General features: G+C 43.3%; 1 protein-coding gene across 1 annotated transcript in view; it reads left to right on the top strand.

Annotated features, from left to right (window-relative positions):
- Positions 1-27,173, top strand: part of syt9b (synaptotagmin IXb) — a 104,614-nt gene that overhangs the window by 45,036 nt on the left and 32,405 nt on the right. The window contains exons 2-4 of the mRNA XM_056282369.1: positions 890-1,062; positions 1,417-1,634; positions 3,513-4,053. Of these exons, the coding sequence (XP_056138344.1) occupies positions 890-1,062; positions 1,417-1,634; positions 3,513-4,053 (932 nt within the window). The remainder of the gene's footprint in view (positions 1-889; positions 1,063-1,416; positions 1,635-3,512; positions 4,054-27,173) is intronic.

The following is a 27,173-nucleotide window of genomic DNA, read 5'->3' on the forward strand; positions in this document are numbered from 1 at the left end:
CTGGATATTTTCTCTTTTTCGGACCATTCTCTGTAAACCCTAGAGATGGTTGTGCGTGAAAATCCCAGTAGATCAGCAGTTTCTGAAATACTCAGACCAGCCCGTCTGGCACCAACAACCATGCCACGTTCAAAGTCACTTAAATCACCTTTCTCCCCCATTCTGATGCTCAGTTTGAACTGCAGCAGATCGTCTTGACCATGTCTACATGCCTAAATGCATTGAGTTGCTGCCATGTGATTGGCTGATTAGAAATTTGCGTTAACGAGCAGTTGGACAGGTGTGCCTAATAAAGTGGCCGGTGAGTGTATATCGGAACACTTTAGAACAACGTTAATCTATAAACAAAGCAAAAATACAGATAAGGATTGCTATCTTGCTAGCTAACGACAAGCACAATCCACCTTCAGAGACTTACTGAAAAGACATGATCAACTATTTTTCTTTTATGGTGGTGGGGAAGGTGCTGATGTAGCAGTACTAGCAACTCTGTGTTATTTCAAATGGACATCTGGGATTTGGGATGCTAAAACACCACAGAGAATGCCAGGTATCACCATAACTGATAGTATATTAAAATAAATCAACAATCTGCTGGACTTCACTTTAAATGTTGCAATAACTTTTCAATGGCCAGGTTCGAGCAAAACCTGTTCAACTCTGCCCTATGTCATTATGTTTCTTCCTTCTGCTGTACCATGCACAGGCAGTATGAAGCATCTTGACTGGGTTTTTATTCCACGTTCTCCATTATGGTATCTGGGGAGGTTATCAGAATTCACCTACACATAATGCTCATTTTTCTTTCTCTTTGACTTTCTCTGTCTCTGTTTTTCTGTCTCTTCCTGTCTATATGGCTTAATGGCTGGCTGTCTTTCCATTTTTCCAGATGTATCGGTGAGCCTGTTGTCCCTGCTGGTTACCACCTGTGGCCTGGCTCTTTTCAGTGTCTCCCTCTTTGTCTCATGGAAGCTGTGCTGGGTACCATGGAGTGGACGATTCCTCCCCGATGCCCTCAAGGGGTCGCATTTCCTGGGAGACCAACAGCCTGTACTGGCAGAGGTAATGAAGAAAAAGAAAAATGCTGAGGTCCAAATTCTGTACCCTGTTGAATAACAGAACTCTAAAACTTACTTTAAAAGCCAAAAGGACTTTGGAGATTCAACAGTAAACTGTCAAAAGTAAATATTACTTTGACTGAAAATTAGTTTGTCATTCCACTCACTGATACTTGTGTAGTCTTGCATCCATAGTATATTTTACTTCCTTTCCATGTATGAAATTCCTCCTTTCTTAGTTGCATTTCCTCAAACATAGCACTGCAATGCTGCCCTCAAACTCCCACCACCAACCCTGCTTTTTTAATGTTCAGTGACAATATTTGTATGGTATTTTTAATCCACGTTTGTTCTACAGGTGGATGGGGAGGACAGGGAGTACAGTGAGGATGGTTGTGTTAAAGAGCCCACAGCGCCTCCTTCTGCTGTGGCCATCCCAGAGTCGGCTATGAAGATCAGCCACACGTCCCCTGACATCCCCCTTGAGACTCAGGGCAAGTTGGAGAAAAACCGGCTCCACACTTTAGCCAGAGACAGGGTCCAGAGGCAAATAACTGAGCCCACCTCATCTGTCCGGTCAGTACACACGTGACTACAGACAAAGTAGCCTCGCCTGAAATTTTCTTTGTCAGACTGCTAGATGTTTGCTGGTTTGAAAGCCAGTTTCACAAATGAACAGACATAGATCATGTATGTGGTGATGTGATTAGTATTCCCCTTGTAACACAGTGTGTGTGTGTGTGTGTGTGTGTGTGTGTGTGTGTGTGTGTGTGTGTGTGTGTGTGTGTGTGTGTGTGTGTGTGTGTGTGTGTGTGTGTGTGTGTGTGTGTGTGTGTGTGTGTGTGTGTGTGTGTGTGTGTGTGTGTGTCGGCCCTGTGTGATGGCATGGTGGCCTGTCCAGGGTGTCTCCCCGCCTGCTTCCCAATGACTGCTGGGATAGGCTCCAGCATCCCCGCGACCCTGAGAGCAGGATAAGCGGTTAAAACAGTGGATGGATGGATGATTCCCCATATTCAATCACATATAAAATGTGGTTATTTTTCCTAAAAAAAAAACCCAAAGTGATATATTTCGAGTCTATTGAGGGCTAGACTTCTTAAATTATGAAAAATTCATTCATTCATTCATTATCTAAACAGCTTATCCTGCTCTCATGGTCGTGGGGATGCTGGAGCCTATTCTGCAGTCATTGGGCGGCAGGCGGGGAGACACCCTGGACAGGCCGCCAGGCCATCACAGGGCTGACCCACACGCACACATTCACACCTAGGGACAATTTAGTATGGCCGATTCACCTGACCTGCATGTCTTTGGACTGTGGGAGGAAACCGGATCATCAAGTCCGTTGAGCTAGAAACATCAGAAGCTATCATCTTTTCGCTATGAATAAAGACAGGAAAAATACAGAAGAATGGGTCCTAAAAATAACCCTTAATGCTTGGGAAAACTGCTCTGCCACCCGACTACACGCGTGTTTTAATTGAAGCTTCCCTGCCCCCGGTTCGTATGTGCACCATGCAGCCTCAAACTCAACAGTTTCAAATGTAAATTGCCCATGTTTTCTGTCACTGAGGATGTGTCTCATGGCAGTGAGTTGGTCCAGCACCCTCTCTACCATCTTTTGCTTGGTACCCCATCGTGTAGAGACATCATGTCTTTGGAATGTGTGGGAGTCCATTTTTTTTTTGTTTAAATTAGGAAAAAGATGCGTGATAATGATGGGAAATTACGTAGCTTAAAAGGTGTAACGCAGTTTGAGATGGGAATCTAATGTTTTACTGTCGTCTATAAAAGAGTTTCATGCTCAAACATCTGACACGGACACTGGAGTTGAGACGACACAAGACTCAATCAATAGAAGATGGTGCCATTTAAAAACTGACTCATGGGCCATTTCTCGTCCATGGCAAAATAAATAAAAAGAAAGAAAGAAAAATCTAACCAGTCACTAAACACTCACTCTGTGCTATGCACTAAATCTTCTACTCTAGTTCTGCAAGGTCGGCCATTGTGAAGGCTGTAGGGCACCGCTGTTCCTCTTAAAGCCAGGTATTTTATTTGCCCTATTGATGATTTGGCTCTTGGATCCTTTGGTCCACTTTTATCTTAACAAGGCAAATGCCAAACCTTGATCAGATTACTGGGTTGTGTGTAATGTTCTGCTTACTTAGGTCAGCAATTAAAATTATTCCTTTGACCCTTTTCTAAGTAGTCTACTGCCGCTTGCCTGAACTTTTCATTTCAGATGGACATAACCCTGATTTGTGTGCAACTCTTGATCAATAGAATCCGTTTGAGCCTAAAATAGCAACTAGATAAAACTAACAGGTTTAATGTTTCTAAAAGTATTATTTAGGCATGCTCAAGAGCTCTTCTAAAATCGAATTCTTTTCTGCTATCGATCTGACTCCTGAAAACTTAATAAATAGTGCTTTGTTACTTTCTTTGTAACAGCCACAACTCAATCCGTCGTCAGATGAACCTGTCCAACCCAGACTTCAACCCTGCTCAGTTCCAGCGGCAGGAGTCCCTGTCTGGTCTGGGCCAGATCAAACCTGAACTTTACAAGCAGCGTTCAATAGATGCAGAAGACGGGCGCCATGCGGACAGCTGCGGCCGTCTCCTCTTCATCCTGAAGTTTGATTGTGACTTGGAGCAGCTGATTGTGAAGATCCACAAGGCCCAGGACCTTCCTGCCAAGGACTTCTCAGGGACCTCTGATCCTTACGTCAAGATCTACCTGCTGCCTGACCGCAAGACCAAACACCAGACCAAGGTGCACCGCAAGACACTCAACCCAGTGTTTGATGAGGTGTTTCTCTTTCCTGTGGCCTACACAGAGCTTCCCAACCGTAAGCTGCATTTCAGCGTGTACGACTTTGACAGGTTCTCCCGCCATGATCTGATAGGCCAGGTGGTGGTGGACAACTTCCTGGATCTGGTGGACTTCCCGCGGGAGACAAAACTGTGCCGGGACATACTGTATGTCACCTCGGTGAGATACCAAGCTTTATTTATCTCTGATTTCTCAGTTGATCATGTCTGTCTTTTTTAAAATCTATTCTAAGCATTCTTTAAAGGGACATATCACTGCTCATGATGTGCACATGCAGGTAGTACAGCTGGTCTATATTGTCCATTAAAACTTATACTGCTTTGGTGTAACTCATGTTTACAGATGATACAGTCTTTACCTGTTCAGAGAGCCTGTCCTACAGTTACTACGTGTACCAGCAAGCATCACACGACAACACAACTTGTCAAGCTGGTGCAACTGTGATGCTTTCACATGCTCTCTCCTCTCAGTCTCAGTTGTTTACTTCCACTGTGTCTTTATTGAAGAAAGGAGTATTACAATAACAAACATCGATAAACATTGAGACAAAAGCACAACATATTAAGGCATCATTATAAAGTAAGATAATATAACAACGTATGACTCCATTCTCAGTACGACATCACAATCAATAAGTTATCAAGACATAGGGTAAATGTAACATAACAAAATAAATATATAAAAAGACAATAAAAATAATTAAACAGAGGTAGGCATGGGCGTCCGGGTAGTGTTGCGGTCTATTCCGTTGCCTACCAACATGGGGATCACCGGTTCGAATCCCCGTGTTGCCTCTGGCTTGGTCGGGCGTCCCTACAGACACAGTTGGCCGCGTCTGTGGGTGGGAAGGAGGATGTGGGTATGTGTCCTGGTCGCTGCAATAGCGCCTCCTCTGGTTAGTCGGGGTGCCTGTTCATGGAGGAGGGGGAACTGGGGGGAATAGCGTGATCCTCCCACGCACTACGTCCCCCTGGTGAAACTCCTCACTGTCAGGTGAAAAGAAGCGGCTGGCGACTCCACATGTGTAGGAGGAGGCATGTGGTAGTCTGCAGCCCTCCCCGGATCAGCAGAGGGTGTACTGCTCTTTGTATGTGTCGTGCTTCCTAAGCGTTAACATAGATTAAACAGCCAGCCAAACTCCCTTTCAAGAGCAGGAAAATGAGCCTTCTTGCTCCTTTAATGACTTCAAATTGTAGCAGTCAAGTTGACAACATTGAATCGGAGTGAAACTACAAATAAAAAGAGAAAATAGAAAAGTGCTTACTTAAAATACATTCCATAAGCTCACATTATTAGCAGCCATGTTAGCGTGTCTGACCGAGTAGCATCGCGCAGTTGCAGTGATCATATTCCGTTATCAAAACATCCAAAACGTCATCAAAGTTACCAAAACTCATTACATTTAAGTTATGAACGTCTTATAATCATGTAACACTTACAGTCATTGCTTTCTGAAGGATTAACATGACAGATTGTGATAGATAGAAGCAGCGTGAATTTGCGTGACAATAGTGACCATGCTTGGTTTGTTTACATTCTAAATTTCCTGTGGTGTTACCTCTTTATGCTTCCCTTATCTCTGTGGGCATCAGAACAAAGTCCCACTCAAACGTTGACACATATCAAATAGTGTGTTAAGTGATGTGAACATACAAACACTTCAAGTTTAAAGTTACTTAAGAACACATAAATCACATTATGGGCAGAACACTCCCCGCCTGGCATTTAATGCCACTAATGATCCAACAGTCCTCACTTGACCTTTGACCTTCCTTAAGCAGGAGCAGGACAACCTCAGTAATGGGCCTGAAGAATGGCTTTACTTTTTCTTGTGATGCATTCTTTATTTCAACCTTTCTGACCTTTCCGTCACTGCTTGGAAAGGTGGCAGTGACCAGCCCCATAGGCCACTCATTGCGAGGGGACTGACTCTCTTTCAGCAACACAACGTCCGCGGCCTGCAGATCTCGTGTTGCTGTGTGCCATTTGCACCTTGGCTGAAGAGTGTGGAGGTATTCCTTTCTCCATCGCGTCCAGAACTCATTTGCCAGGGCCTGCACTTGTCTCCATTGACACTTGAACAAGTCCTTTTCAGTGAAAGTGCCAGCTGGAGCAGATACCCCTGGCTTTTGAGTTAACAGCATAGCAGGAGTCAGCAGCACTGGTGATGAGGGGTCAGAGGAGACCAGGACTAATGGCCTTGCATTCATTATTGCACACACCTCTGCCATCAAGGTGCACAGCACTTCGTGAGTCAGGTGATTTTGTTTTCTTTGCAGGAGCATGGAGTCAATTATCCTGCGGGTTATGCTGATCATGCGCTCCCACACGCATGAGGTACCTCTCATGGAGGTATTTCAAAGTGCTGACCTGGTTTGGATTGTCCGGCCTCACTGGCCCCGATGAAGTTCATACCTCGATCTGATCTCAGCTGCTTTGCTGGCCCCCTCAGAGCGAAAAACCTTCTCAAGGCATTGATGCAGCTGGGTGAGTCCATGCTTTCGATGAGCTCTATATGCACCGCCCTGGTGCACATGCATGTGAAGAGTATAGCCCACCGCTTACTATGAGCTGCACCATCTCTGGTGCATCGGGTGACCACGTTCCAGGGGCCAAACACATCCAGCTCTACATATGTGAATGGCGGCGATGAACTCAGACGTTCCGGGGGAAGGTCAGCCATCTTCTGGACTTTGAGCTTCCCCCTCAGCTTGCGGCAAGTGATGCAGTGGTGGATGACTGAGCCTATCAGCCTCTTGCCTGCAACAACCCACAGGCCGGCAGCCTTCACAGCCCCCTCTGTGAAGTGTCGCCCTTCATACTACACTTTTGTGTGGTGGTGGCTCAACATTAACTTTGTGACATAACATTTTGGGAGAATGATTGGGTTTCTCACCTCAGGCTCAACAGATGCATGTTTCAGACGGCCGCCAATCCGCAGCAGGCCGTCACACATGACAGGATCGAGACTCAGGATCGTGCTTGACTTTGAAATTGTTCTTTTTTCTTGTAGCACTGTATACTCTTCTGGATAAGCATCCCTCTGGACAGACATGAGTATGACTCACTTTGCAGCATCCAGCTCCTCTGGAGTGTGTGGTATTTTACACACAGGTGCCATCCTTTACATGCATTTGGACAGTCTGACCTGAATGGCAGGGGGGCAATCCAGCTGTTTTGTTCTTCTCTTTTGAACTCCGTGTACATGGTTTTCAGAAATGTCTCATCTTCAAAAGACAAAGCGGGTTTGTTGTCATTTGCTGTTCTCACCAACACATTCAGTCCAAGTTTGTCCTCAGGACGCACGCTGACAAGTGAGTGTCTGGAGAGGTCATGTCTTTGCTCCCTACCGTAGCTTGCCTTGTCTTTGACGTGGATGTGATTTTGACTCGGTGTCAGGTAAGAAGGACGTCCATTCTGCAGGACGTTTGTCTTGAAGACAGCAACAGTGGGCTTGTGGGAACTGTCAATGCAAACTTCCCCAACTATGACCCACCCCAAGTCCAAGCGCTGGGCAAAAGGTGCATTGTTAGGGCCATTAATCTGTTGTCTCCCTTTATGTACACGGATAATGTCACTCCCTAATAAAATGAGAATCTGTGCTTCAGGGTCAAGCTCTGGGATATGAGGAGTCACAGGCCTCAGGTGAGTGTGGGAAAGAGCGACCTCTGGTGAGGGGATTTCTGACCTGTTGCTCATGATCTCATTGCACTCAATGAGTGGGGGTAAATCCAGACACACTGGGCCGTTGACTGCTTCTATCTGGAAACCGACTGCTTTCCTCCCAGCCATTTCAGTGGTGCCGGCGCAGGTCCTCAGCAGGTAAAGCGCAGGGCTACTGTGGATGCCAAAAAGCTGGAAAAACTCAGACTTGGCCAGCAAGCGCTTGCTCTGGTCGTCAATGATGGCGTACATCTTCACAGCACGTTCTCTTTCGCCTTGTGGGAAGACCTGCACTAGGCATATCTTTGCACAGGATCGAGCTGGGAGACCATCTCTGCAGACCTCTGTACACCTGGAAGTCACCTCTGAAGGAGAGCTGCGTTGCTGGTCTGTGTGTGGCTCCACCACAGGAGACGCTGCTGGTGACAGAGTGGTGTCTGGATGCATGGCTGTGCAGTGTTCCTCACTTTCACACTCGTTGCATTTCAGCTTCACTGGACATTCTTTGGCCATGTGAACGGCAGAGCAGCACCTGAAACATCTTCTATTTTCTTTTGATAACTTTTTGCATTCTGTGAGTGGCTTCATTCTAAAACCTCTGCATCTTTCCAGAGGGTGTGGCTTGTTATGAAATGGACAGTTTTTAGCTGGGTCACTTACTTCTTTTTCTGCTCTGTAAGTCAGGTGTGCATCAGCTGTTGCTGCCACGTCGGTTTTGTGGACAGATATGGCAGTCCTCACACTCTCCTGTCTCCCTGCAGCCCTCTCATTGCGGTGATGACTGTAGCTGTTGTTTGTCAGGATAAAACTGGGGTTGTTCCTGGCCTTTGCCTCACAGCGGACGAAGTCAACGAAGAAGGCAAACGGGGGGGTAGCAGACTCTGTGATGCTCTTTATATCTTGAGCCAGCAGACAGCCATTTCTCTTGTATGTTCTGTGGTAGCTTTTCGACAATGGGATTGATGCCCCGTGGTGTGTCGAGGTAACTGAGGCCAGGTAAGTACCCGTCTGCTTTGGCTGAGAGCAGCTCCAGGAGCAGGTCACCAAGCTCTCTCAGCTTGGAGTTTTCTTTTGAACTGAGACGAGGGAAACTGTCCAGCTGCTTGAATAGAGCACTCTCTATCACTTCAGGGGTGGCATAGCACTCTTGAAGTCTTGTCCAAGACAACTGCTGTGCAGCTTGGAGATCAGAGACATACCCTGCTCGGATTCTTTTAACATGGTCTGAGGACTCCTTTCCTAGCCATTTAATGAGCAGGTCTAGCTCTTCACTAGCTGTTAACTCTAGGCCCTGTGTAGCATTAAAAAAGGAGGACTGCCATGCTCTAAAACTTTCAGGCCGATCATCAAATTTATTTAGCCCTGTAGTAACTAACGCCCTGCGGGCCAGATACTTAGCAAAGTCTATCATGTCAGGGGTCTGATTGACAGGAGGAGGGGTCTGTGTGTCATTCCTAGGTGAATGGTCCCGGTAGCTCACACGCTTGCCTGGGGAGCAGCCTTGCTGCTGATAGGCTCTGGATGGAAAGTGAGAGTACGAGGTGGGGCATCGAGGTGAATGTGGCCGGTGACTTGTGGCTAAGACGTCAGCCTCTGCATTGGCATCAGCCTCTGCCTTTTCAAGTTCAAGGGCTTGCAGGTTCGCTTCCAGTGTAGCCTTTTCTAGATCCAGTTTAGCTTTCTGCTTCTTTATTTCTAGCTCCTGCTGTGTGACTGCAGCTATGCCTGCTACTGAGCACTTAGAGGCAGACGAGTGCCTGGATGCGGACGCTGACGGTGCATTGTCTGCTGCTTGGGTCTCCATAACTGTAGCATACTGACGGTCTGACTTTTCACTGTACTGCTCTTTCTACGTGTTGTGCTTCCTAAGCATTAACATAGATTAAACAGCCAACCAAACTCCCTTTCAAAAGCCAGAAAAATGAGCCTTCTTGCTCCTTTAATGACTTCCAATTGTAGCAGTCAAGTTGACAACATTGAATCGGAGTGAAACTACAAATAAAAAGAGAAAATAGAAAAGTGCTTACTTAAAATACATCCCATAAGCTCACATTATTAGCAGCCATGCTAACGTGTCTGACCGAGTAGCATCGCGCAGTTGCAGCGATCATATTCAGTTATCAAAACATCCAAAACTTCATCAAAGTTACCAAAACTCATTACATTTAAGTTATAATTATAAACGTCTTATGATCATGTAACACTTACAGTCATTGCTTTCTGAAGGATTAACACGACAGATTGAGATAGATAGAACGTGAATTTGCGTGACAATAGCGACCATGCTTGGTTTGTTTACATTCTAAACTTCCTGTGGTGTTACCTCTTTATGCTTCCCTTATCTCTGTGGGCATCAGAACAAAGTCCCACTCAAACATTGACACATATCAAATAGTGCATTAAGTGATGTGAACATACAAACACTTCAAGTTTAAAGTTACTTAAGAACACATAAATCACATTACGGGCAGAACAGAGGGGATGGAGCAGCAAGTGGGGTAATTTGCCAAGTACAATTGGGGAGGAAAAGGGGGGGAACAGAGGTAGGCATAAAATTCAAGTTTCTTCAAAAAATTCTTGGAGCATACTGACCGTATGAGCACATTTCTTACTATATTATAAGTTGGATACACTCAAAATGCTTTCTGAATTCCATCCTGAAAGGCTCAAATGATGGGAACTTTGCTTTGTGGATATGGTATTTATGGATATGGTATTTCCCCAGTAGAATTAATAAGTTGACAGTCTGCTGAACTTTCTGGTTTTTGTTTTCATAATATAGCGCTACATCCTTGGCTTCCAGCTTAACTGAATGACTGGTTTGAGAAACAAAATAATCCTCAATTTTTTTCCCAGAATCCAGCTGTGTAGGCTCAGTTTTTTACTTACTGAGTATGTGACGTCATTTGACGCATTATCGTTAGGTGGTGCTGCTAGAGAACAACGAAGTCTGCGTACACGAAGTAAGTTTGGTCAAGCAAACCACCATGGTCTATGTGTTTGTGTGGCGCTGCAGTTCCTGAGCTTAATGTTGTTTTTGAGTCCAGTCTTCCTTTAAGTGGTTTGCTCACAATTTGTTTTATCACAAACAACATATAAAGAGGAGGAAAATATGAGGACAAGAAATGATTCAGGCTTCTTATGTCACAAAATGAAAAAAAAAACCTGACCATAATCTCCATGATCTCTGGTCTTTTTATTTAGCCTTTTCCTCAAAATCGTATTAGGCAGTAATGAGAAACAGCTCTTTCCACCAGCAGTGTAATACAATTTGCAATCTACTAGGGTCGCAGTTATTATACAGTCCTGGGCCCAGTTCTGTTCTTCAGACCACTGAAAAACACTTCAAACAATCAAAAGAGTGAAAAAACAAAAAGCCGGTTATAACGGCACAGGGGAGGAGATACATATATCAGTGTATTAGTATACAAGTTCCCCTCCAAATGGAACTTATCTGTGGTTCTGAGAGCCAGAAACATCAAAATATACTTAGAAGCGTTTAATGTTTAATTAAGCTCTAGCGAACACTTCAGGGGTACTGACCCAGATCCAAGCTGACATACGAGGGGAGTTGATTTGACATGTAGGTACAGACACTGTGTATATTACATTATTCACTGGGATGAAGCTAGATCCTTGGAACGCTAAGTGTTTTGGTACACAAGTTATCCTTTTGCCAAAAATGGCTCATCAGGTAGAATACAATGAACTGAGCTTGGAAGGAGCAGCGTTTTTGTGGGGGATGCACCTTTTCTCTCATCTATGGACAAACAATGTGATAGGTCAAACTACTGTTGAGGAGACACATTAAAGTAAATAAGCACAGGGCATAGCATTAAAGGTCCTGAACCGTTAGCACGGGACGGGACGGGGGCTGCAGCATCTTACACTCAGCAGTAACCATAAACTTTAAAAATTAACACAGAAAAAATTAAAAACATAAATTTTGTGTTTAAACAGATTTGTAGGGGTGTCCAGGTAGCGTGGCGGTCTATTCCGTTGCCTACCAGACAACTGGCATGAGGCGAAGAACTGTAAACAAATTATTCCTTCCCACACAACAACCAACAGGGATGCACACACACGCCATACCCACATAGGGCAAGCCCCAAGGGAAAAAAAACTGCATTGGGCAGCATCACTTGCTCCATACCATGTCTACAGTCACATTGCAAAACACAGAAAAGTCTGCCGTATCATGTAACTTAGATTAGCTGCCATGTGTTTCCTGCCTTGTAATTCACCATTTGGACCGGTTGAGTAGCACAAAGGTTACTGAGGGTGAGAGCTCTGGTTGATCCTTGGCTTCAGTAGCTGCTGGTTCAGACATGTATGACTAAACCATGTCATTCTTACCTGATAGTGCTTTATGCTAGCAATGCGCCAACTAGCTGTAACGAGCTCCACCTTTATGGGTTGTTTTGTTTACATTGCTAATGAGAAGCCGCTGTCAATCATGTGATCTGACCACACTCGTGCAGTCCTGATCAGGCAGATTACAGTGCATTACACTGAGATTGTTGAGCATGCACAGTTGGAGTAAATGGTGATTTTTTTTTACAATGAAACTTTGGCTCATCTTTTTCAAGTCACACATATGCAAAGAAGTCAGCAATAAACTTGCAAACAGTAAACTTTACAAGCACAAGGTTATCAGCATTTCATATTGACAGATGAAAGTCAACTTGCAGCTCGGAGTTATTATTGTAACTGAGTGCTTTGGGTTCGTTTAGCACTAAATAAATACAAGAAAGAGACAACTGGCATGAGGCGAAGAACTGTAAACAAATTATTCCTTCCCACACAACAACCAACAGGGATGCACACACACGCCATACCCTCATAGGGCAAGCCCCAAGGGAAATAAGACTGCATTGGGCAACATCACTTGCTCCATACCATGTCTACAGTCACATTGCAAAACACAGAAAAGTCTGCCGTGTCATGTAACTTAGATTAGCTGCCATGTGTTTCCTGCCTTGTAATTCACCATTTGGACCGGTTGAGTAGCACAAAGTTTACTGAGGGTGTGAGCTCTGGTTGATCCTTGGCTTCAGTAGCTGCTGGTTCAGACATGTATGACTAAACCATGTCATTCTTACCTGATAGTGCTTTATGCTAGCAATGCGCCAACTAGCTGTAACGAGCTCCACCTTTTTGGGTTGTTTTGTTTACATTGCTAACGAGAAGCCGCTGTCAATCATGTGATCTGACCACACTCGTGCAGTCCTGATCAGGCAGATTACAGTGCATTACACTGAGATTGTTGAGCATGCACAGTTGGAGTAAATGGTGATTTTTTTTTTACAATGAAACTTTGGCTCATCTTTTTCAAGTCACACGTATTTAATATACAGCCATTTAAAATGTATTTTCATGATGGCACATAACCTGTTTGCAGAATAATGTTGGATAGATGCTACACCATAAGATTTCATCTGAAAATTTATTTGCTTTCTGTCTCACCAAAACTGACCTTGGCATCACGTGTCAGCATGTTTATTCTGCTGGTGTGGAAAGAAATGGATGTATTTCATTTTCCAGTTAAATTCACTGACATCTCTGTGTCTGTGTTCATTAGGGTGTGTAGGTGTGTGTAGAACTATGTGGATATGTGTGTGTATGTATGTATGTATGTAGGTTCATCCATTATTTTAACACACCTTAACTGTTTCCTTCTCTTTTCAAGCGCGAGGGGAGCTTAATCCCTTGCTTCTGCTCCTCAGGTACATTTACTGCTCGTGCACTGTGTGCAGCAGAGCATGTTTTTGGATGTACAAATATTCAGGGCAAGTTGAGATCTGAACTAAGGCAGAGAATGTGTGTATAATTCTATCGCTGTAAACAGTTAAACAAAAAGATATGACACCAGGACTTTAGCGCGATAGTTTCTTTAACACTCGAACGGCCGGGATTTCACTCCTACCGAAAACGACCATGGGCGGTGAATGTGACCGGCGGTTTTTAAACTCTATATTCTGTCAAGATAAATACCCAGTTGAGGTATTAATGCAATACATAGGTTAGTATGTCTTTTAGGAAACGAATGACACCACAATTAACATTTTAACAGCTATAATACTCTTTTTAAACAATTTAAACTTCAGACGGTGGTCGAACTTGAATAGCAAAATTGAAAAAGTGAAAATATTACCTGAAAAACAAAACGGAAAACACATATTGCTAATCTAACAAACGTAACAAGGCCTATAAAACATAAAATGTAAAAAATGAACTGAAAATAACATTTAAACAGTCCCAAAGAACGACCTGAACTTAAAAACTACTAGAACGACCATGGGTGGTCAAAATGACCGCCACTGTTTTTGTATTCTGTCAAGATAAATACCCAGTTGAAATATTAATGCATTACATATGTTAGTATGTCTGTTATGAAACGAACACCAAAATTAACATTTTAACAACTTTAATACTATTTTTCAAACAATTTGAAATGGCCGCTGTCAAACGCCTGCAAATACTACAATGCATCGGTGGCAGTCATGGTGCGTCTGTAACGGTGTCTGTAACCAGACATGTTAACAATAATCAAAAATCAAGTGTAGACTATTTCTCTGTACTGGAGAACGCTAGAGTGTTTCTAGGACAGAGCAATGAACTTCACGAAGGAAATGATGCGACCAATACACGTCATAAATAGTGACATGACACGCACAATCGTGCACGAATTACGAGACGGTCATTTTGGTCATTTTAGGTAGATCTTATAACTTTTTTGTGCAGTTGATCTAAAACTAATTTTAATGCAAACATATGCAATTTTAGGAGCATTCAGGGGACGGCAGGTCTGTATCTTTGTTTTTCCACAAAGTTATTAAACTTAGAAAATCATGTGCACTGTGGCTCCATTGTGTTTAATTTTAATGCAAACGCAATTTTAGGAGCATTCAGGGGATGGCAGGTCTGTATCTTTGTTTTTCCACAAAGTTATTAAACTTTGAAAATCATGTCCACTGTGGTTCCATTGTGTTTCCCAGCACTTTGAGGTTTGAATCGGTAGTTAATTTGTGTGATAGGAAATAATTCTTGTTCTGTAGTTGTTGAGTTTCTGGATTTTTCCAGAAATGTCATCACTATATTGCTGTCCAGGGAGGATGGTAATTTTTGTTCTTTTGAAAAATGTTAGCATTGCTGAAACTATGTTTCAAGAGTTTCACAATTTATGACTATAAAAATGTATGTTTTATGTTTTGCACAACCTCCTTGTACATAAATATTGGTTCAGGTGGTTTAAAACTTTTTGCTCCCACTTTCTATACAAGCACATGCCTGTGCAAAAGGTGTCATTGTGTAACTGGTTATAATGAAGAAAGGGAAGGATTCTGCCTCATCTTTCAACAGACCGTGGTTATGAACCTGAGGAATTTGAATGTAATTATACCAGAGGGTTAACACTTATATTGTCTTTCTCCTTGAAATCCATACCATAATCAGATTTTGTTATTACAAATGACTAGCGGTGTAAATCACATGTTTCATCATGTTACAATCAGTTCATCTGGACAAAACATTTATTGAGAGAAACGTTTCATCACTCATCTAAGTGACCTCTTCAGTCTCAACTGACTGCAGGTATCCCCACCCTTATAAACAATACAGTGGCATAACGACCCAAACCAACGATCAGTTTCATATTCAAATTGCCGTGACCATTAACTAGAGTTACAATGGCCATGTGTACTATATTCACAGAGGATTGGGGAATAGTTGCAATCACAGCATTGTAAGATGGTGAGAGATGTACTCTTAGTGCCCCCGGTTCAGGGATAGTCATTCCCTCTATACATAGATGGCCTCTTTGACTTCCTGTTCAGACCAGCGTTCCTCCCTGTCAAGGATGTGTACATCCTCATCCTTGAAAGAGTGGCCACTGGTCTGTAGATGGGTGTAGACCGTGGAGTCCTGGCCTGACGTGTTAGCTCTCCTGTGTTGTGCCATCTTCTTGGCCAGTGTCTGTTTGGTTTCCCCAGTGTACAAGTCATGGCAATCCTCTTGGTACTTAACAGTGTACACTATATTGTTCTGTTTGTGCTGGGGGACCTGATCCTTTGGATGGACCAACTTCTGGTACAGCTTGTTTTGGGGTTTGAAAGCAACTGAGATGCGGTGTTTGGAAAATATGCATCTCAACTGTTCCGACACTCCCATCACATACAGATTCACCATTGCTTTACTCTTAGGCAGCTGTTGTCCTTCTGTCTTCGATTGGTTGGTAACTTGGCACAGTTTGGGCGTCTTTCTGGCTTTGAAAAACATGTAGTTAGAATAACCACACTTAACCAGGACCTGTTTAATGTGGGATTTCTCCCCTTCCCCAGCTGCTGTGTCGGTGGGGACGTTATCAGCTTGGTGGCATAGTGTCCTGATGACTCCTAGTTTGTGCTCCGGTGGATGATGAGAGTCAAACCTTAAGTACTGATCAGTATGTGTTGGTTTATGGTAAACATCAACAATCAAATGTCCCCCATCACCAACTGCAATTTCACAGTGTAAGAAGGCTAACCTGTCCTTTTTCACATCCTCCCTGGTGAACTTTATGTGGTTGTCCAGAGTAAATGTGGTCGGTGAAATGTGGTACATCCTGACATTTAATTTTAACCCCAGGTGTCGTCCACAAATCTGAACTAATGGCTAGGTGGTGTCCCTGGATAGGACAACAGAGCCCTCTTTTCCACTTCCTCCATAGACAAGTTGGCCACTATAGGTGAAACTGGTGAACCCATAGCACACCCATGCCTCTGCCTATAGTACTGCCCCCTGTACGTGAAGTACGTGGACTGAAGACAGAGCTTCAGGAGCAGACACACTTGGTCAGTGTTAAGGGTGGTCCTATTGCTAAGGGTGGGGTCGTTTTGTAATTTCATATGGACTACCTTCACTGCTTCATCAACAGCAATGCTGTCAAAGAGGCCATCTATGTTAAGAGGGAACAACCATCCCTGAACTGAGGGTGGGGTGGGGGTCTAAGAGTTCATCTGTCACCATCTTACAATGCTGTGATTGCAACTATTCCCGAACCCTCTGTGAATAGTACACATGGGCATTGTAACTAGTTAATGGTCACGGTAATTTGCATATGATACCAATCGTTGGTTTGGGTCGTTATACTACTGTATTGTTTATAAGGGTGGGGATACCTGCAGTCAGCTGAGACTGAAGAGGTCACTTAGATGAGTAATGAAACGTATCTCCCACGAAACGTGTCCAGATGAACTGATTCAACTTTCTGGGATTTCCTTACCTGGATTATTGAGCATGCATCAAACACACACACACACACACACACACACACAGGCAGTAGCAGCTTAAAGGTTGTTCCTAGATGACACATCCCTTTGAAATCCAGTAAGACCATAGACAGAAATCCTGGGGGGGGGGGACACGACCCCCCCCATCCTGGGAAAAAAATGATATATCCCCCCCAGTATTTCACCCCTGGTTACAGGACTACTTTTGGTGTCCCCCTTAGAAATTGCACTTGAGAAAATGCCATGTAATTGCCCCCTCCAAAGTTGATATCCGATTTTCGCCCCTGGGTAAGACATGCCGGGACCTGCCGGGGTCCAGAGGCTTGCTTTCCAAGAACACGAGTACTTTTCAACCCTGCATTTGCACTGATGCCAGACGTTGAAAGTTTTTTCAGACAGCTGTTGAGTTCACAGACACATTCTCTTTCTCTTGCTCTAATTCTTTTCTGCTCTCCCTCCCCCCCCTTTCTCCCTCTCTTCCCCTCTTGCCCCAGCAGAACTGGGTTACCTCCCCTGGGGCCTCACAGGAGGAAAGGCCTCTGCACTGACCCCAACCCTGGCCCTTCTGTATTACTCATAGCTCAGAGTGTGACTCCAGTCAACCCTGGCCATATGCACTTAACTAAAATATATTGTACACACATTACGGCAAAATGTCATCACACATTTTTACGCCATGTCATGTCTTCATAAACTCTCCATAGTATGCATGCTGAAAGCAAGAGCCATTTGTTTTGTTTTTTAATTTAGCTAGATACACATCTATATTTAAAGTGTTGAAAAGGACACATTACTTTTGAGAGTACATGTTTAAATAAGTCGCTGTGCTTTTGTAGGCAGCATCACTCTCTCAAGAACATTAAACAGTAATTATGGACCCTCCTCTGGAATAAGATGGTCCTCCATTAGCCCGGGAACGAGTCTTGCTGAAATGTTCTCCACATCTGCCCTCTCAGTCATCCTAATGTTTCAGTGGAGGAAAAAGTAACTCTGGGAAGTAAGTAGGCTGTCTACTCGCCATATTTTTAATGAGATCGGGTTAAATTAAATGTTTAAGGTCAATGACTACAAGTCCCCTGTGGCTGCCCTGGAGCACATGGCACCACAGTTTGAGAAATTGGGATCATTAGCAGCTCCACTCAAAAGAAGGGAAATACACCTTCTCTGAGGCCAATTGTTGAAGCTTTTACTCATTAGTTTATCATTAAAAAAATTCTTAACATTTTCGCAAATACATGCATAAATCTTAAAGTCTTGAGCTATTTTTCCGTAATACACATTTCCGTCTTCTTCTACAGTGGAAGATGACAGATATGTGTTTTACAGAAAAAATGGATGCACCCTCGACTTCATTTTCACCTTTATATCATGTCCATGAAAATAAGAGGGAATCCTTGTTAAAATTCCGATACCCACTTTGAATCAGTCCTATTTAATACTGAGAATTCAAACACAACTTTTGCTCTAAATGTATAGGAGCCAAATGGTCAGCAGCAGTGGGACTGGCACCTCATATTCCCATGGCACCCCTCACAGAAACCCTTGGGGAACAAGTTCATACACCTTTTCAAGATTTATAAAATACATGTAGATTGGAATGTCATATTCCCATGGCCCTTGATTTTACCCATGGAAAGGTAAACACCTGTTCCACTTTTCCATGGCTAGGAATGAATCCGCATTGATCCTCCTGAATTCAAGGTTGGATTACTGTCTGTAGTCTCCTCCCCACCTTGACATTGGTTTTCACAGAGAACCTGGGATGTGGGATCCCTCCATAACAGATCACATCTTCTTGTCCCCTTTCTCAAAGATGGAGACCACCACCCCTGTTTGCCAGCTCAAGTTCTGGTCTTGATGTGCACACAGTTGAAGTGCCATGTCAACCATGATGGCCTTCACAAGATCCAGAGCCTTCAGGCCTTCTGGGCAAATGTCATCCAACCATGGCACATGGCACAACCGTGACCTCTGCAAAGTAAATAACTTTTGACTAGCAAGACTTTTCCAGCCCTATCTCCTGTCCAGAAGATGTGTCTATCAGTTTTAGGTGCACAGGCACAATGAGTCAGCCCCAGGCCCCAATGCAACAGTGGTCCCCAGCCTGTCCATTACAATCAGCCATAACACAACAATGTCAGTAGAGAATGAAAGAAGTGCAAACACGAAGCTTTAAAATGACCAGCACCAGTGAAATACACTGCACAGTTGACACCTAAATGAAATGATCGCTAGGAGACCACTGTGCTGTAGCAAAGGGAGTTATTACAGCAAGGCCAAGATAGTGATAGACTAGCCGACTTGACAAAATCTGGTGTTGGAGCAGCTAACAGATGAAAACATAATCAATGACAGCACACGTTGACACAGATTAAAACATAATCGGTGATGGCGCACCTGCGCAATGAAACATTATTCATGTCTGCACATAGGCCTTTCAAACATAGGACACAAGTGTGTAGGTTGATTATTAGTCAAATAAGTCCTACTTACTTCATAGGCACACTCTCTGGGCTTTTTGCTGAGCGAAGTCTTGACAATTCGCCAGCTAGCTAATGCTTCTGTATGGATTTTGCTACACAGTAGTATGCATGTCAATAATTACACGTGGGCACACTGTGCACATTTTTGAACATACTGTATACTGTAGACTCAGTGCTCAAGATTTTTGATATGGTAGTGGTGAGATAAAGAAGGGTCTGTATGTGCGGGCCTCAGTGCAGCTGCATTACCTGCATATATATGGTAGTTTTGGCTTTGATTAGGAGTTCTGCAAAATGCTCTTACCCACTTCAGACAGTATCCCCAATTCAAGTCAGCGTTACACTGCCCTTGGCTTCAAGGTGCTCTGGTGCCACGTGCCCAATGAACATTCTTGTGTTAAAAAATGAGATTTGGACAGTCATTGACTACCGCAGAAGTTTCAGATCGGGCAGGTCACAACTTCCGATCAGGGCCCACCAGATTCCCTAGTCTTTGCCACCATGAAGATTAAAATCTCCCAGTAAGACAATTGAATCAGTGGGTGGAGTGGTAGTATCGGTGGTGGTGTGGGTGAGACACTACCCTCTCAACCACGGAGACAAATTTCAGCAATGCAGCCACCAGCCAGGAATTCGTGAGTAACCCCACACCTGCCTGGTGCCCCTCATCCGGAGCAGCTCCTTAGTAGTGCCTACTCATTTTGCAGATGGTGGACCCACATGATGATCCCATGTTGTCTTTTCTGGCTGAGCACAGCCGGGTTACTTGGGGTGCCTAGCCACCAGCCATTGTCCTGCAAACACCTCTCCAGCTCTGAGGATCATTAAACCATGCAAGCTCTACCACCACAACAAGGCCATGATTCAGGAAGGGACTTTTTTTGTATATTCAGTAGCAATAAGGATTTTGCATGCCTTAACAGTAGGAAGTACTCAATAATGGTCAGAAAAAAAACAACAATCCTAACTGAATTTAAATGTTTAAGTCCTTGTGAAATAATTAGAGCTAGACTTTGCCCATGTTTACATGAAACTAGGTTCCCCAAAATGCTGTATAAAAGCCATACAATTTCTAAGTGCAAATATCCATAGCATAAAGCATTTGGAGAATTATCTGTATTGAGATGTGTCAAGTGGTTATGCAAAACTCAGAGAGCCATAAAAGTTTCACTTTATAATTTAGGTAGTGTACGTTTTTGTTTTTGTTTTTGAACTGGAAACTTGACTTTAAATGAAGCATCAGTCATAAAATATATAATAGCTAAAATAAATGTTCTTCTTATTCTTTTCTCAAATGTTTAGATATTATCTATGAAATAAACTTTAAATGTTTTAGTCTTAAATTCTTTAAGTCACAAAGCAACTTAAATTGTTACACACAGTAATGGGCTCAACAATTACATTGTGAACACATCTACTCAAATTCAGTGGCTCTCTGAGACACTAAAGAGACCTAGACTCAGCAATGATGGCAAAAAAGAGCACAACCCCTCCAACTTTATCCTGAAAATTGTTGCTCTTGACTCTGATATTAATTTTCACTTTTACATTACTCAATGGCACATTTCCATACATTTAAATAAGAAAACTGAAACAAAACATGTTAATTTGAGACAGCCCTTAATAATGAGTGTTTTGGATTTTCAAAGTTTAAAAACTGTGGAAAAAAAGATACCGACCTGCTGCCCCCTGAATGCTCCTAAAATTGCATATATTTGCATTAAAATGAGTTTTAGTTCAACTGCACAAAAAAGTTCTAAGACCTACCTAAAAAGACCATGAACAGTCAAAATGACCGTCTCGTAATTTGCGCGCGTCATGTCACTATTTTTGACGTGTGTTGGTCACGTCATTTCCTTCGCGAAGTTCATTGCTCTGTCCTAGAAACACTAGCGTTCTCCAGTGCAGAGAAATAGTCTAAACTTGATTTTTTTTTAATATTTCCAACAGACGCCGTTACAGATGCACCATGACTACCACCGACGCGTTGCAGTATTTACAGGTGTTGGACAGCGGCCATTTTAAATTGTTTGAAAAATAGTATTACTAATCAAAATTTAAATGTCAGTTTCTTAACAGACATTACAAATCGTAGCGAGTTCAAGGAGCAGCCGGGGAACCGTCGCCACAGCTGGGCCGCGAACCAGTGTTTCCCACACCGCCAGCGACAACGTTAACCAGTCGACTAAAGGGTCCGACTCGTTAGCCAAGGGCCAGCGTGTCTACTTATCCATGCACGTTACATACACATTACTATCTCAATTGGGTATTTATCTTGACAGAATATAGAGTTTAAAAACCGTGGCGGTCAAAATGACCGCCCATGGTTGTTCTAGTAGTTTTTAAATTCCGGTCGTTGTTTGGGACTGTTTCAACATTTATTTTCAGTTTTGTTTTTTTTACATTTCACGTTTTATAAGCCTTGTTACATTTGTTAGATTAGCAATATGTGTTTTCCGTTTTGTTTTTCAGGTGATGTTTTCACTTTTTCAATTTTGTTATTCAAGTTCGACCATGTCTCCCTGAAGTTTAAATTGTTTAATGGTATTATAGTTGTTAAAATGTTAATTTTGGTGTCAGTTGTTTTCTAACAGACATATTACCATATGCAATGCATTAATATCTCAACTGAGTATTTATCTTTACAGAATATAGAGTTTTAAAACCAGCGGTAATTTTGACCACTCATGGTCATTTTAGGTAGGAGTGAAATCCCGGTCGTTCTAGCGTTAAAGAGTAAATAAACTTGTTTTTAGCCTATGCCCACCCACTTATTAGTCTAACATGCTGAACCACACCTGTGTTGCCTATCTTAATATGGGTCTTGGATGCTTAAGATGGAGGAGGATGGTGGTTGTAATTTGCATTTTCACCTTGAAGAAAGAAAATGCATAGATTTTCTCCTTCAAAGCAGCCAGTGATGGAATCTCTTTTTGAAAATTTACTACCAAGCCAATCAGTCTTGCAGTCAAAGGATCATACCAACATGATTTCATCTCCATAGCTTAGGCACTATGGTGCTCTGCAGCCCACTTGGCCAAAGGTCGTCCTCCCACACAGTGTACTATAACCGGCCTGTTAGATCACAAGTTAGCAGTGAAGGCTGATCCTCCAGTCAGGCCTAGCCTGATTCTGCCAGGGTGTATTTAGCTGCTCAGTGCAATTGAGCCCGGGGAGAAATGTACTTACTTCCACCATGTTCAGTCACGCAGACAGACAGCCACTTCAGCGACTCTATAGTGACTCTGGCTTCACTGTGACGCAACAGCATCTCTGATCGTTGAGTCAGCTGAGGAAAACTCCAACACCTAGAGGTTTTAACAGCTACATAAATTGTTTTTTTTTAATTAAAATAAAAAAATCACTATTACCAAAACATAAAAAAAACATTAGACAAGTACCTCTTGTTTATTTATTTATTTTGTTAAAATGTAGCCCATGTATGAATATATAGATATGTGCATGTGTGAATGTTCTGAAGGGACCATCTAATCTCTCAAAGAGAGAAAGGTTGAAGGAGAGTGGGCAAGTTAAGACTCATCCAGGGATTATTAGACTCGTCCAGTGATTATTAAGCACACATCAGGAGGAAGCTCACAGCCTAGCTGGTCCCAGGGCACTGGGCTGCTAACTTCATAATTGCTGAAGATGGACTGTCCACACTCACTATCCATTACAGGGCCCTTTAGTGCATTGGTCTAATTTCATTGGCTGGAGCACAAGTGACCATAATATGAACCACAGGCTCGACTAGTGCGCTGATATTCTATAACCTCAACTTTCACCTGTGCTTCTTTGTGCTTCTTTGTGTGGGAGACAGATACACAGTTAGTGAATATCTGTGTGTGTGTGTGTGTGTGTGTGTGTGTGTGTGTGTGTGTGTGTGTGTGTGTGTATGTGTGCGTTTGACTCTCAAACACAGTATATTGACTCATCGTCATCAGAGTGGTGTCACAGGGAGAACACTTCCTGCTGCCACTTTCGCAGTGTTTAAAATATGTGTGATCTTTCTAATTCTGATTCTGAGTTCCAGAAGCACTGTAGTCCTGTCTCTTAACCATTGTACACGCAGAATTAAGAGAGAATCATTCAACAACGATACATCAGGGTGTTTTTTTAATTTTTTTTACAAGATGAATTCAAAATTAGCATCTTGTTTCTGGTGAAGTGAGTATCCTATGGGAGGTTGTTTTTTTTTTTCAAATGGAGGACCTGTAATTTAATTTAAGGATTCCCAAATGTAAGTCTTTCCATCTGACACTGACTGCTGTGTCAGGCCAGTGTGCAGGAAAGGTACATGGCTGAGGTTAACGAAATCTAAACCATAATTTTTCATGCAAGAAACCCTGTCAGTGTCAGTATCTAAAAAAAACACACCGTTCACTCTCACACTTTATTTTCAGAGGCGTTAATTGGGATGACAGCCTAATGTGTGGGTTGCGTGTTGAAAATGGGGGGCATGCTCATAGGAAAACTGTACTGTGGCGCTAACCATGAAAACAAAACTGGCGGCACAGTGGTTAGCGCTGTCGCCTCACAGCAAGAAGGTCCTGGGTTCAAAACCTGGGGTTGTCCAACCTTGGGGTCATCCCAGGTGGTCCTCTGTGTGGAGCTTGCATGTTCTACCCGTGTCTGCGTGGGTTTTCTCCGGGTGCTCCAATTTCCCCCCATCATCAAAAAGACAGACATGTTAGGGTTAATACAGCTGTCTGTGCCCCTGAGCAATGCATGGCAAGACGAGTATGAGTTGTTCCCCAGGTGCTGCTGCACAGTGGCTGCCCACTGCTTCAAGCTATACAGCTAGGATGGGTTAAAAGCAGAGCATAATTTCCTCATGGGGATCATTAAGGTATATCAAAATAAAAGAAAAAAATCAAAACAAAAAAAACATCTCCCAACCTTCTTTAGAGTTGTTAACTGAGAGTGGAATCAGGATAATCAAAGGCAATTACAAATCATCTGAAATGCTCAAACACCTATGATGCAAATCCCTGCACCTCAAACGGCAGGTGATGAAATAACTGGTGATGAATCATGCCACTGCATTATGTTGCAGATGTAACTTAGCAGATTTCTAGGGTCTCCAAATAATCGTCTACCATTTAGACTCTAACCTGAGTTTGATGTCCTGGATTTGGATCCAGCCCAAAACCTTTGCTGTATAGTGCATCCGGCTATAATCACTGCCAAGGGTGCCTCAACCAAGTACTGAGTAAAGGGTGTGAATACTTATGTACATGCAATATTTCAGTTTTTTATTTTTAATAGATTTGCAAAGATTTCTACAAAACCTTTTTCACTTTGTCATTATGGGGTATTGTGTGTAGATTGATGAGGGAAAAAAAGGAATTCAATCCATTTTGGAATAAGGCTGTAACATAACAAAATGTGGGGAAAGTGAAGGGGTGTGAATACTTTCCGGGTGCACTGTATGTCTCCTCTCCTCACCCTATATGTCTCATCTAATAACAACTATGTTGCCCCGAAATAATTGAGATAACCAATTTTGCCTTTCACTTGATATTGCTATTTAGGATACAAGTATTGTCTGTCACTGACTGTAAGTTACAATACTTTTCAAGTCATCTCAGTGAGAGAAATAATAACTGAGCTCATGTCAATCTGAGTCAAGACAGATCCCAAGACATGTTCATTTTTGTATCTCAGACTACTGTCAGAATGATCCAGAAATCTTTCAATGATACTTGACTATTACTGCTACTACTACTTTTTCCTTATTTTTCTTCTTCTTCTTTCGGCTGCTCCCATCAGGGGTCATCACAGCGGATCATCTGTTTCCATCTCTTACTGTCCTCTGCATCTTCCTCTGTCACACCAGCCACCTGCATGTCCTCCCTCAACACACCCATAAGCTTCCTCTTTGGCCTTCCTCTTTTCCCCCTCCCTGGCAGCTCCATATTCAGCATCCTTCTCCCAATATACCCAGCATCTCTCCTCCACACATGTCCAAGCCATCTCAAACTTGCCTGTCTTGTTTTGTCTCCAAACCGTCCAACCTGAGCTATCCCTCTAATATACTCATTCCTAATCCTGTCCTCCTTCATCACTCCCAAAGTAAATCTTAGCATCTTCAACTCTGCCACCTCCAGCTCCACCTCCTGTCTTTTCATCAGTGCAACTGTCTCCAAACTATACAAAACAGCTGGTCTCACTACCATCTTGTAAACCTTCCCTTTAACTTTCCTTTAACTCTTGCTGGTACCCTTCTGTCGCAAATAACTCCTGACACTCTTCTCCACCCACTCCACCCTGCCTGCACTCTCTTCTTCACCTCTCTTCCACACTCCCCATTACTTTGAACAGTTGACTCCAAGTATTTAAACTCATTCGCCTTCTTCACCTCTACTCCTTGCATCCTCACCATTCCACTGTCCTCCTTCTCATTCACGCATAGGTGTTCCGTCTTGCTCCTACTGACTTTCATTCCTCTTCTGTCCAGCGCATACCTCCACCTCTCCAGGCTCTCCTCAACCTACACCCTACTCATGCTACAGATCACAATGTCATCTGCAAACATCATAGTCCGTGGAGTCTTCTGCCTGATCTTGTTCGTCAACCTGTCCAACACCATTGCAAACAAGAAAGGGCTCCGAGCCTATCCTTGATGTAATCCCACCTCCACCTTGAACCCAACTGTCATTCCAACCGCACACCTCATCACTGTCACACTGCCCTCATACATATCCTGTACCACTCCTACATACTTCACTGCCACTCCTGACTTCTTCATACAATACCACACCTCCTCTCTCGGCACCATCATATGCTTTCTCTAAATCCACAAAGACACCTAATGTTCTCTATAGTTCTCCATCAACATTCTCAAAGCAAACATCGTATCTATAGCGTTCTTTCATGGCATGAAACCATACTGCTGCTTGCTAATCATTACCTGTCCTCTTAACCTAGATTCCACTACTCTTTCCCATGTCGTCATGCTGTGGCTGATCAACTTTATACCTCTGTAGTTACACATCATCCTTATCCAAAGGAGTTGAATCAAGTGCAACTAGACTTGGTATATATCCGTGAAGACGTTTCGCCTCTCATCCAAGAGGCTTCCTCAGTTCGTGCCTTTCTGACTAGACCAAGCTAGCCTGACTGGCTGGTGATGAGACTCAGAAATTTATCCTCTTGGAGTCGTTGTCAGAGCTATAGATGTCCATGGCTCTTTGTGTTCCGATGTTTACCAACGCCTGTCGCCAACAGAGCTATAGATATGAGTGGCTCTTTTGTGTACCAATGTTTGGCCACGCCCGTCGTTATCGGAGCTATATTGATATGCGTGGCTCTTTTGTGTACCGATGTTTGGTCGCGCCCGTCGCCATCGGAGCTATTGATTTGCATTTGTTTAGCAGCGACAGTCGTTGGGGGTGTTAATTTCGACTTCATTATTCAGTGGTCATGAGAGTCATTGGAGCCGTTGTTGACCGACTGTTGTTCTTGGAGGCTAGGCTTCTTGAGTCTCTTGGGTAGAGATGAAAGGACGGCATTGTAAGTTGGAGATAGGTGGTGTCGCAGACCTCCTCCTCTGTTGAGGGATGGTTTTTCCAGTTTCACATATATGGCTTCCTTCACCCCTCTTTCAAACCATCTATCTTCTCTGTCCAAAATGTGTACGTTGCTGTCCTCGAAGGAGTGTGTCTTCTCCTTTAGGTGTAGATAGACTGCTGAGTCTTGTCCTGAGGAGTTTGGCCTTCTGTGTTGGGCCGTCCGTTTGTGTAGTGGTTTTTTGGTTTCTCCTATGTATAGGTCAGTGCAATCCTCATTGCATTGTACAGCATACACCAGATTGCTTTTTTGGGTGTGTGGTACACGGTCTTTGGGATGAACCAGTCTTTGT

Source organism: Lampris incognitus, chromosome 6, assembly GCF_029633865.1.
Source record: "Lampris incognitus isolate fLamInc1 chromosome 6, fLamInc1.hap2, whole genome shotgun sequence".
NCBI lineage: Eukaryota > Metazoa > Chordata > Actinopteri > Lampriformes > Lampridae > Lampris > Lampris incognitus.